The sequence below is a fragment of the Protomyctophum bolini genome (assembly GCF_963924005.1).
Source record: "Protomyctophum bolini genome assembly, chromosome: 12".
Classification (NCBI taxonomy): Eukaryota; Metazoa; Chordata; class Actinopteri; order Myctophiformes; family Myctophidae; genus Protomyctophum; species Protomyctophum bolini.
Window position 1 is genome coordinate 3,042,365 of NC_137873.1, and position 13,499 is coordinate 3,055,863.

Below are 13,499 nucleotides of genomic sequence, written 5' to 3' on the forward strand. Positions count from 1 at the left end.
CAGCCAGGTGGAGAAGAAGAAGAAGAAGAAGAAGAACAAATGCTTTCTGGTAAATCAAGTTTACCCAGGGTAACTGGACTAAAAAAAACAAACAGTAATGCAATACAGTGAGGACATGAATACAAATTTGTCGGACCGCTGATTCGAACTGGCGACCTCTCGGTATCAAGACCGCTGCGCTATCCACTCGGCCACGGCTGCCACTGGTATGGTGGCTACAGAGGCAGTACCATCAGTGGACCACAGGGTGGGGCCGTAGCCTAGCTGGCTGATTGGCCAGGCCAGCATAGAGTCAGAGAGAGTCGGGAGAAGGAGGGGGATTCCCCACAAAAAGTAAATAGAGGCGAGAAGAGACTGTCTTCTTAAACAATGGATGATGGAATGGATTTTATTTAGGTTTTGCGGCCTTCTTCAAAAGGTTAATTTGTTATGCTCCTCGCTCCTCGTCCGCAGTCTCGGATCTTGACCTGTGGCTGCGTACCCGGGCCGTTCAAACTCAAATGCGCTGCGTTATCCAGCAGACCAACGAGACTACGAAACCCAATGGAATTTTGGTAAGGTTCTTTTTCATTTTTTCCAGAGGGAGGTCAAAATATATTCTCAAATGTTAGGAAGGGACTACTGTTTGTTACGCTAAGATACAAGTTCTGTGTCCCGACCTGAAACTGACAGGTGGGTAATATCTCTATCTCTCTAGTGGATTCGTTTTTAGATCCATCATGTTCATTGTGTACTGTTAAAACACAACATCACTATATTGTTGTAACTGCCGGGGACACTTGCTGGTTTTATTTGTTTATTTACATTGCTTTGGGATATATTTATTTTGACACTTGTTGTACGTTTGGTCTACCTTTTATTTTGAAGTGCCCAGTGTAACAGAGTTAAATAGTTAGTTAAATTGAGTTGTTCATTTGCCCCTCATTGAGCAGTACCAGACATTGTTTTGTTGTTGCAAACTAAGATAGCACTTTGGTTCACTGCATATCACACTGTTTGTCCTAGTGGTGTTCCCGTAGCTGCCGCTCTGTATGTCCTAGCGGTGTTACCGTAGCTACCTCAGTGGATTCCGTGTTCCTATGAGGTGAGGCGGCTCTTTGAAAACGCTGTGATGTTATTTTATGTTTTTGTTATGAAAGAGTGTTCATTTCAGCTGTAAATTGAAGCATACAGTGTCTAATATACATATGACGTTGGGTCATTATGATAATATTATCTGAGAGCAATGAATCTTTTTGTAAACAGCTTTTGGTTTATCACGGGGACTAGTGATGACGTCACGCAGTGTTATTCTTTTTGCACGAAAATAAAGTGACTTTACTGTTTGTGTTGTGTTGCCCACAGACAGTCTGAGGAAGCAGTGGACCAGTTCCAACTACAAATATGTGTTTTATTCGTCTGTTCTTACAGGTATGTGCTATATATATATTGTACCAACTATAACTTGTTATAATTTAATGTTTTGATGGTAGTTCTTCTGTGATTGCAAACTCAATGTTGAGCCCAGTATGCTGCTATGGTATTCTTATTTCAATATTGTATTTGTATTAAAGACCTCTTATAATAAAATTAAAACATGTATTAGACAGAGGCTAATGTTATTGGTTAGGCAAAAAGTATTGGACAGATAAGCTGCTGTTATTGGTCAGGTTAAAAAAAGTGTTCAATAGCAGACCTAAAAGCACTACAAGCTTGAAAAATAGCAGATCTACAAGCTCATAGCGCACCACCGAGTGGCGCGCTACGAGCTTGTAGGTCTGCTATTTTTTTAAACTGTCAGGATTTAAGACATTTTTGGAATCTGATCTCAGGTCAAAATGCATTAAAGAACCACCATTCTTCCGTGCGTATCATCTCTTTATAATAATACAAAATATATACAGGTAGGAAACAAAAACAACAAAAGGGGGAATTTACTCACGACCCATACAAATTGGTGTGCGACCCGCATATGGGTCCCTGTTTTGGGAAACTAAGCTCACTGACTTTAATGGAACATTAATGGAACATCTGCACTCTTAAGAGTGCAGATGGACCCATATCCATGTGTTCATGTGTACATTGACCTGTGAGGGTCCATTTGGTTCAAAACTATCACTCATTTTCCTTTCCTTTCCTTTGTTTAAATAACAATGCAGGATAACACATCGAAGAAGGTAAACTCATGAGCTACGTGTCCTCTCTCCCTCTCACCAGACACGGAGACATGTGACTACGGATGGCACAAGTTCCAGGGTCACTGCTACGCTACTTCCCCACCAGGAAGAGCTGGGACGCGGCTGAGAGGGAGTGTCGTGTCCATGGGGCCCACCTGACCAGCCTGCTGTCCCACGAGGAGCAACACTACGTCAACCGTACGTCCCACAAACGCTAATATGGTATCCGTTTCGCATTCGGGTTCTTGGAAACGCCCCCCAGCCACTGCGCTAGTTTGACTGAGGTTAGGTTTAGGTATGCTTTACTGAGGTTAGGTTTAGGTATAGTTTTACTGAGGTTAGGTTTAGGTATAGTTTTACTGAGGTTAGGGTTAGGTTTAGGTATAGTTTTACTGAGGTTAGGTTTAGGTATAGTTTTACTGAGGTTAAGGTTAAGGTTAGGGTTAGGGTTAGGTTTAGGTATAGTTCTACTGAGGTTAGGGTTAGGTTTAGGTATAGTTTTACTGAGGTTAGGGTTAGGTTTAGGCATAGTTTTACTGAGGTTAGGGTTAGGTATAGTTTTACTGAGGTTAAGGTTAGGGTTAGGTTTAGGTATAGTTTTACTGAGGTTAAGGTTAGGGTTAGGTTTAGGTGTAGGCTGTCAATCACAGCGACTGGCCAGTCACAGCGCACCATTTACTCAAATGCGAAACGGGAACCATATCAGCCCCACAAACAGTTGCTCTTTAAACCTTTGCATGCGTTGTCTTCGGGTCAAAAAGACTGGCCGCCAGCATGTTTACCATCAAAAGAATAAAAATAAATAGTCATGTTCTTTTGTAAATGAACTCCCTCCTTGATCATGCTATGGCTTCACGCGAAAGCATTAACCCATTTAGACCTGAGTTAAAAAACATTCACTTTGAAAGAATATATATACAAAGATTTGCGCCGCATTCTTATGATTTTTCAAAAGCAGCAGACCTACAAGCTCGTAGCGCGCCACTCGGTGGCGCGCTATGAGCTTGTAGGTCTGCTATTTTTTCAATAGATAAATTATAACACAATGTTTAAAACACCAAAAGGGGTTAAAAGTAGCAGATCCAAAATCTCGAAACGCGTCAATGAAGCAACACGTTTTCAGCTTGTCCATCTGCCATACTTTTGAATTTGAGTCCCACGAAACGTTTTCGGACATTTCCACTCGACAGAGACGATTATAATAGTTATAACGGTACAAACTCCTGAATAGGGGAAACACGGTCATGTTATCTCAGGAAGAATGATTCATGTGTACTGTAGAAAATGCTACTCTCTCTCTCTCTCTCTCTCTCTCTCTCTCTCTCTCTCTCTCTCTCTCTCTCTCTCTCTCTCTCTCTCTCTCTCTCTCTCTCTCTCTCTCTCTCTATCTCTCTATTGTCTCTCTTCTCTCTTATTTGTGAGAGTGAAAAGTCCTAAAAAGGGCCCAGTGTAAAGTGTTGTGTTTGGCTGGCACTAGGTCTGGGGCAGGACTACCAGTGGATCGGCCTCAACGATAAGATGTTTGACAACGACTTCCGGTGGACCGACGGCATCCACATGGTGAGACACACACACAGACACACTGTATATAGACGCCGCTAGACTGTATATAGACGCGGCTAGACTGTATATAGACGCGGCTAGACTGTATATAGACGCCGCTAGACTGTATATAGACGCGGCTAGAGTGTATATAGACGCCGCTAGAGTGTATATAGACGCGGCTAGACTGTATATAGACGCCGCTAGACTGTATATAGACGCCGCTAGACTGTATATAGACGCCGCTAGACTGTATATAGACGCCGCTAGACTGTATATAGACGCCGCTAGAGTGTATATAGACGCCGCTAGAGTGTATATAGACGCCGCTAGAGTGTATATAGACGCCGCTAGAGTGTATATAGACGCCGCTAGACTGTATATAGACGCCGCTAGAGTGTATATAGACGCCGCTAGAGTGTATATAGACGCCGCTAGACTGTATATAGACGCCGCTAGACTGTATATAGACGCCGCTAGACTGTATATAGACGCCGCTAGACTGTATATAGACGCCGCTAGACTGTATATAGACGCCGCTAGACTGTATATAGACGCCGCTAGACTGTATATAGACGCTAGACTGTATGTAGACGCCGCTAGACTGTATGTAGACGCCGCTAGACTGTATGTAGACGCCGCTAGACTGTATGTAGACGCCGCTAGACTGTATGTAGACGCCGCTAGACTGTATGTAGACGCCGCTAGACTGTATGTAGACGCCGCTAGACTGTATATAGACGCCGCTAGAGTGTATATAGACGCCGCTAGAGTGTATATAGACGCCGCTAGAGTGTATATAGACGCCGCTAGAGTGTATATAGACGCCGCTAGACTGTATATAGACGCCGCTAGACTGTATATAGACGCCGCTAGACTGTATATAGACGCCGCTAGACTGTATGTAGACGCCGCTAGACTGTATGTAGACGCCGCTAGACTGTATGTAGACGCCGCTAGACTGTATGTAGACGCCGCTAGACTGTATGTAGACGCCGCTAGACTGTATATAGACGCGGCTAGAGTGTATATAGACGCCGCTAGACTGTATATAGACGCCGCTAGACTGTATATAGACGCCGCTAGAGTGTATATAGACGCCGCTAGAGTGTATATAGACGCCGCTAGAGTGTATATAGACGCCGCTAGAGTGTATATAGACGCCGCTAGAGTGTATATAGACGCCGCTAGAGTGTATATAGACGCCACTGTATATAGACGCCGCTAGACTGTATATAGACGCCGCTAGACTGTATATAGACGCCGCTAGACTGTATATAGACGCCGCTAGACTGTATATAGACGCCGCTAGACTGTATATAGACGCTAGACTGTATGTAGACGCCGCTAGACTGTATGTAGACGCCGCTAGACTGTATGTAGACGCCGCTAGACTGTATGTAGACGCCGCTAGACTGTATATAGACGCCGCTAGACTGTATATAGACGCCGCTAGACTGTATATAGACGCCGCTAGACTGTATATAGACGCTAGACTGTATGTAGACGCCGCTAGACTGTATGTAGACGCCGCTAGACTGTATGTAGACGCCGCTAGACTGTATGTAGACGCCGCTAGACTGTATGTAGACGCCGCTAGACTGTATGTAGACGCCGCTAGACTGTATGTAGACGCCGCTAGACTGTATATAGACGCCGCTAGACTGTATATAGACGCCGCTAGACTGTATATAGACGCCGCTAGACTGTATATAGACGCCGCTAGACTGTATATAGACGCCGCTAGAGTGTATATAGACGCCGCTAGAGTGTATATAGACGCCGCTAGAGTGTATATAGACGCCGCTAGAGTGTATATAGACGCCGCTAGAGTGTATATAGACGCCGCTAGAGTGTATATAGACGCCGCTAGAGTGTATATAGACGCCGCTAGAGTGTATATAGACGCCACTGTATATAGACGCCGCTAGACTGTATATAGACGCCGCTAGACTGTATATAGACGCCGCTAGACTGTATATAGACGCCGCTAGACTGTATATAGACGCCGCTAGACTGTATATAGACGAAAACCTTGATTTCATTCAAGTCCGAGTTTGTGGCCACTATTGTACATTTTTAAAAACATTAAAAAAATAATATTACGCTATAATGATATGCCCAAAATAGGGATGCCAGGTTGAAAGTGGTTAAAAATGAGACAAATTGATTGTATGATTGCCTATAATTAGCTATAGATAAATCCAAACTGATGTACAGTATAGCTCAATAATCTCTAGCAGCCAACAGTGGGTCAGATTAAGTTGTGGTGATAAACAGTGACATCTACTGGTGTCACTTCTTCCTAGTTCTCAGGTTTTGTGCTGAGCTCATTTCATCTTTATCTTTATATGTATTAATGGTGTTGTGTTTAATTTGCTGGTGAGGTTTCCTTATCCATTTTGTTATGCAAACTGCTGTTGTATACTTTTCCATTTCAGGTTCAGAATTCCTTTGATCTGCTCATTAAGCCCCTGGAGAAGTTCCGCAAAGAACAGATTTCAGTAACAAAAGTGAGTTGATTTTTGTTGTAAGTTTACTCTTCAATATACAAAAGGGATAGCAGTGGATTCATTGTTGTGTTCACACAAACACAAGGTGTGGAGTTTCACAATTACCTTTGTTCTTCTGTGACGGCTCTACCCAGACCTCCCCAAAGACTTGTTTAACACCACTTCTCTTAATGACAACCTTATACTGTATATACTGTAGGCCAAGACACGACAGCCTTCACCATATCAAGTTCAAATACAATACAGTACACAAAACTTACTTGTCTTATTGCACTTAGTTATTGCACATGGACTCATGAATCTTGCTGATTCAGCAACTTCATCAAATGCGGAACCCATGAGTTTATAGGTGTATTTATGTTTTGCATTGGGGAGCCTAAAGTACCTTTCTGAGGGAAGTGAAATCTTGCTGGCCAGTCTCAACATGCTCTTATAGTGATTTTGGAACAACCATTTTGGAGCAGACCCTAAGCCACCTTGAAACGTTTAATTGTAGCTGCACATGTTGTGTTAACTGCATAGACACTTGGACAGCAGGAAAGCCACAACAAAACGTAGTCATTGAACCACGAACAGAACGTCGGAAAACAAACGCAAACAACACAGAAACATATACACGTTTTGCTTGATATTTGAAAAAACCCTCGTGTTTAGTCTCAAAGTGACACTTAACACTGGATGTTCAGTAAACATTTTAAAGACACGAACATAAACAAAAGCATATTTTTACATTAGGCTGGCCAAAGAAGGCAAAGAAAGCTCAAATAGCTGTCTACTCTGACAGCTATTTGAGCTTTCTTTGCCTTCTCTGCTCTCTTTCTCCGCCCTCCTCCATGCCCAGGCTCGGTCCGTCTCTGTCTCCCTGCCCTAATGCTAATGTCTGTCTGTCTCTCTCCGTCCATGAATCCATCCAGACCATCGTGGAGCTCACGCAGGAGCGAGACTGCGTCCAGCTGTCTCCCCTCGCGCCCCCCAGCCTGGCCCAGTCTCCCAGCCCCGACGCCCTGAACATGAGGAGGACGGAGAGCCGCCAGCACCTCTCTGTGGAGCTGGCCGACGCCAAGGCCAAGATCAGACGCCTGCGTCAGGAGCTGTGAGTACCGTACCTCAAGCACTATGTCGCTATCGGATGAAATATGTATCGCTGAGCCCTATGCACGGGTCTGTCAGTACTTTGAGTTGCTAAAAAGAAGGATTTTGTTATATTTAGTAAGTGCACAGCAAGAGAGGAGGCGTTGTTCAGGTTTATTCACAAAGGTATTTAGGGAAAGGAGTGGGGTATAGTGGAAGATCGGTGTCTCTCCAGGTTGGCCAAACTCGGCGTGGGAATCCAAACACTGAGGAGGAGAAGGAGAGGAGGTGTCAGTCTTCAGAGAAACAACAAAGGCAGGAGCTGTGTAAGGTTGAACAGCTGGGAAAATAGCTACACAACGCTAAAACTGTAACTAGCTCTAACTCAGTTTAACAATACTAAAGGCTTGAGCTGTACTTTACCATACCATACCATTTTGTTCTGTGCTCAAATAATGGAACAATAGATAAGTACTCGAGCCATCCGACATTGAACGGGCATCAATGCCTTCAGTTTTCATGCTGCTGCCAAGCATTGTTGTTAAAGGAAATTGCCATTGGCACAGCCCCAGCCGACATATCATGGTCAATAACCGTGACTCAATCAAATTACTGCATATCCTGTCTAGCACATGTGTTTTTGTTATGTACGTTAAACGGGGTCCATTGTCTCTGATGTCATGGACACTGGTCTCACTACCTTCCTGGACTACAATTCCCATAATTCTTTGGTGCACTCACTGCACTGCTCCTCCTTGTGGATAGGGGGGAGAGTTGTCTTACTGAGACAACATGTAGTCCAGGAATTAAGTGAGCCCAGTGTCCATGACATCAGAGACAACAGGCTCACTGCTACAATCTAAAATATCTAAAACCACATATTACACACATAAAGACCCCCAGGAAAGTGTTCTAAAGCTTCTAAACGTCATTAACATATATTTTTTTGCAAAAAGGGTGAAGTGTCCCTTTAACAGATTTTTATTGGACTCTGGGCCCTATTTTCATCAGTGCGTTACCCCTTCTTTTGCCTTTTTTCTTTTTTACTATTTTGAAAAACATTTTAAAATTGTTCAACATAGCCGATATACATCGATAGTATCGAAACGTTGTGTGTATTTGAACTATTCAAAAATGTTTTTGAAAATAGTAAAAAAAAGAAAAGAAAAAGGGGGCAAACAATATGGGGTAAGGTACTGACAAAAATAGGGCCAAGAGTCTATCAGGCACGTTTCTGTGTTTAAATAACTATGTAACCGTACGTCAACTATCAATGAGTCGGCTGGCGACTGGAAGTGCAGCGGCAGCCCAAGCCCAATGCGGAAGGGTTGGATTGGATATAGCCCATTGTGCTTGTATATGCATGCTGGGCCAAACCATAAATAAAATCACACCTCTGTGAAGTGAGTGGTGCAACTCCATGTGGGGGTCCCCGGGGGGGACCCCGGAAGTTCCAGACCCACAGGAACGCGCCCAGGGGGCCGGGCCGATTCCGGAACGGTTGAGAAATGACAGTTACCGTGTGGGGGTCCCTCTACTGTACCCTCTCTACTGTACTGTCACTGTACTGTACTGGCACACCCGAAATCATCATATATACAGTTAATATGTACGTGTGTGTTTGTGTGCACAGGTGGTGAAAAACAGCATGCTATTTTCGTGCTAGCCTCAGACCCACCCAGCCAGGTACCCACCCACCCACCCAGCCAGGTACCCCAGCCACCCACATAGCTCCGTAAGGGAGTGGTTGCACCACTCAAAAATATATAGACATTGGCCGCTGCAGGTCAATGGAGTGATGTGTCTCCGCAGCGTGAGGAGGAAGTTAAGCTGAAGTGCGGAAGGCACACTGCGTCACTGCCACTCAAGTGACTACTGGCCAATCACAGCACATCTTTTCCGGGAACAAACGTTTACAGCCAAAGCAAATGCCGCAAAAAACTCAGTCGCGCCTCTGATTGGCCTACTGAACGTCCGCTTCCGTTACACACGCAGCTTCCGCTATGCTTCGCAAGGAATCTGGGGAAAGCTTGCCTCCATGTTGCCTCCCCTCGAGATACAGCCGAAAGAGGTCCTTTTTATGTCTATGGGCCAAGCCAGAGGCACCATGGAGGATTTTGCACCCCGTCTCCACGGTAGTGGACATGAGCTCCCCGTGAATTGTCTTTTGCCATCTTGATCCAAAATTGAGTCCAACTGGGCCTGCTCAAACGCCACAAAACATGCAGAACACCTGTATGGAAGCGTCTGCATTAATTATATTTCTCCACTCATTTATTCTCAGGCACTAGCTTTCTTTAATTTGTCACCCATCTGTAGATACATGCTGCATAGACAAGCCCTGCCCTAGACGGCTTGGCTTTCTGCCATGCCATGGAAACCAGCAGGCGTTCTTGACACATTCGATACAGAACACCTGGCACCTATTATTATACCCCACTCAAAGAGATTTACCACTTTTCCGCTTGCACATTACACTAAATATTTGGCATGAAAAGTAGATCAATCAGCGCACAATGCGTAGATTGGCTATTTTTGGTGAATGTATTTGGTGTAGAGATTCTTTTTAAAGAGCATAGACGCAACGCATGTCCAGTTTTTTAAGTGTAGAGGGTCTGAGTGGTTAAAGGTCTGAGGCGTATAGAGCTGCGACATGGCTCTCAAAGAGTTGGAAGTACACTAATGTGGAGATTAACTAAGTACTATACTTGAATTTATCTGCTTCTGCTAACATGATTTCACATCTGACATAATGTGTGTGCACAGTCTGCAAAATGTGTTAATTTAAGTGTGTAAAATAGTATCTCATCCATTTGGACCCTACAGGGTGCATTTTTTTTACACTCCATACAGAGTACATATTACAGGCACATGCACTTAATCTCTATTTCAGTTTCAAGTGAAAGTAGAAATCCTGTCCTCAGGGTGCCTAGGATCACCAAATGTACTTTCATCCTCTGAGGAGACTGAAGGTGCAAAGCATGTAACATCATAGATTTCTCAGAATCAATACAAAAACTGGAAAAGCACTAAGACTTGTATACATCAGGGTCCTCCATTCCAATTCATCAGAACATTTAAAGACGTACAAATATACACTTATATGAATAAAAGGAAATAATCATAAAGAAAGGGTTAAATCTTAAATATAAATATTTTTACAGGGGCATGTTGATTTACAATTAGTATTACACTGGCAACTCTAGGACACAAACTGTTACTACGCAAAAATGCAATGATCGCCATGAGAAACATGTTGTAGGGCAGAGATTAGCTAAACGTTTCAGCTTGAGTCTCAAAAGGTATAAATGTGATGTTTCCCCGAGACACAAATATAAACAAATATCTTATGAATTAACCACATAGCCGATCTCACAACAGGTCTCTATGTAATGCGTTGTGAGCTTGTAGATCTGCTATAATCTGTTTATTTTATCGTTAGGGAAACACTGTTGTACGGTGAAGAGATAGAACTATACACAAGTTTTTCATCCATATACTATAGAGCGGTGCCATTGCACCTTTGCTGCATTACTTTTGCAAGGGCTAGGGGATATTTAGAACACAACTCTAACCTTCTTTTGGCAAAATCAACAACACTTTTCAGGAGGGGCGTGTATGTGGGCTAAACAGAAACCGCACAGCCAGCCACGGTCCAGGTCCAGCTATACAACCGTCTCAGTACCCAGGCTTTTATTTTCTTTCGCGTTCGGCTACACAACTGTAGCCTGCAGTACACATTGCGCTAGGAATAATTAGGATATCTGGCTTGGCTCAAAATTTCCAATACACTTGCCTTCAAATACACAAGGCAGCCTTGTTTGTATAGTACACAAACAAAGTTGTGGCTGTGTGGAGCTATTGGTATTCTTCACACATTGTTTGTGAAGCCTTCAGAAGCCTTCCGTGCCTTTCAGCTTTTCTACCAATTCCACAAAGTACCCATTTTGTGGTACATTAAATTGGACCATTTTTGCTCACATTATCCTGCAGGTGTGTACTGTATACAGGAGTGGGATGGACAAAACACCTCTCCTATTCTGATAAATAAATGAATGCTCATTATGTTGATGCTATTCAAAACTAAAACACTACTATGTACAACAACAAACAGGGGCGGCGGTGGCTCAGGGGTAGAGTGCCTGGATGGGAACCGCAAGGTTGCCAGTTCGAACCCGGGCTCCCCCAGAGTTACTGTCGAAGTGTCCTTGAGCAAGACACTGAACCCCTAATTGCTCCCGATGTGCTAGTTGGTGCCTTGCATGGTTTCCGCTGCCATCGGTGTGTGAATGGGTGAATGTAATGCACAATCTATGTAAAGCGCCTTGGATAAAGGCGCTATATAAATGCACCATTTACCATTTACCATTTCACAAAACAGGAACCAGTATGCCTATGAGACAGAGCAGGAGGAAACTCGTGACGTGCAGTGTACTTCACGCATCTAGATAAGTTGCGTCAGTATTACAATTTACAATCCACACTGACAGGCAGTCAGTCTACTCCATTACACAAACCAATCACTGACTAAATATTGCGCTCATCAATGCACAAAGCTCAGATTAACATGATGCCGTGGAAAACATTTTGTCACAGGCCCGGGCAAGTTCATCAACTGCTCACATGCATTATGAAGTTCTGTTGTTCAAAAGGGGACGTCTTTAGGTATAGTTTAACACAGCCACTGTAATACAGAAGAGGCTGTGTCAATCCTGTTCAATGCAATCACATTACTGTCTTCCTATTTAGAATAAAGCACATTCACCTTTCTGCCCTCACCAAGTCATAATTTCCAGGGGCCAAAACAACATTTCCATACACACCATTTTTACTCCTGACTTGTGCTTAATAAGATGTGCCCCATTGTACGACAGCATCACATGCCGAAAATAGCAAATGTTCACAATTGCTGTTCACAAAAACTTTGGTCTTCCAAGTCACGGAGGAAACGCGTTGACATTGTTGATATGTAGCTCAGCCCCGGCTGTTGTGATATGATGCCGTCACACTGTGACAGAGACAGAGAGAGGAATGGTTTGTTTGCCAGTCAGCTCAGGGTGATTTAGAGAGGAAAGGAGAGGAGACAAGTGGCTGTGCTATTGATGGGAGTCATTCCACAGAGAGAAGGTGAGAGAGACTGAGGGAGATAGTGGGACTGAAAGTGAAAGAGAAATGAAGAGGAAAAGGAGAGCGACGGCGGGGATGATGGCACATCAAATAACCGGAGTACAAAGGCATGCGTGAGTGATGACAATGGCAGCTCTCCGTCTTCCCCCAGAAAGTCAACGGGAGCCGTGACTCTTTGAAAATCGATGAAAAGACAATGACAGGGCCGGTGGAAGATTGCAGTTGAATGCATCATTATATCGCTCGCAGAGATTCAGAGAATAGGAGCGAGACATGGAGATGGAGACGGGATATAGGACGGATATAGGAGCTTCTTTTAGAGATCAAAGTGCTGCCATCAGCTTGCCGTCTATAGTCTGTGGGTTTGAAATGAACATCAAGTTCATTTTGAATCCACCAAAATGAGAAATTCACATGTCAAATTACTTTGGATCGTTTCAGCCGATGGTCTGCTGCTTTCATCCATGTTGATGTATACTGTACGGAGCCCAGATGCATAATGCGTCTACTGAAATGACAAAAAGTAATTGGTAAACAAGTGAAAAAATAATAAAAAAAAACGAAGGGAAGAAAAAAAGAAATGACAGTGTCACTGTCACATGCGCACACTCATGAACATATCTATGGACGCGCACGCACGCACACACACACACACACACACACACACACACACACACACAATGAATATAATGGAAGCAGCTGAGCCAGCTATGATCCATGTCAAAAGAGATGTTCCAAGTACTCACTTAAATTGCATTAAATTAATGAATCCTCGTGAAGGCAAATTAATTGACAGTATTAGAGTATTAGAGCTTAATATGAAGGTGTCATATCATACAGTCATACTAGAGAAACAGAGATAGGGAGACAGGGACAGATGCCAGCTCAAGCATGATTTTGCTATCGGTTCAATATCTGTCTCAGTATATCACAGTCAGTCACTCATTCATAGTAAATTAAATACACTCTTGTGCACAACTGTATTTAGATTTGTTGAAGTTGGTCGGTCCCATACAGTATATGCACTGAGTTCTTGTCCCTTTCATACCCATATGGAGATCGCTGATGTCATCAGTATATTCCCTTTTGT

The 13,499-nt window shown here is 43.6% G+C and overlaps 1 protein-coding gene across 1 annotated transcript; it reads left to right on the forward strand.

The window, feature by feature from the left end:
* Positions 1–311: 311 nt before the first annotated feature.
* Positions 312–7,352, forward strand: LOC308325169 (girdin-like). Its single transcript, XM_080777590.1, has 6 exons — positions 312–554; positions 1,345–1,410; positions 2,197–2,354; positions 3,634–3,716; positions 6,140–6,211; positions 7,126–7,352. Exons 3-6 carry the CDS (start codon positions 2,219–2,221, stop codon positions 7,306–7,308), a joined length of 474 nt encoding a protein of 157 aa, XP_080633716.1. The 5' UTR covers positions 312–554; positions 1,345–1,410; positions 2,197–2,218; the 3' UTR covers positions 7,309–7,352.
* Positions 7,353–13,499: the final 6,147 nt, after the last annotated feature.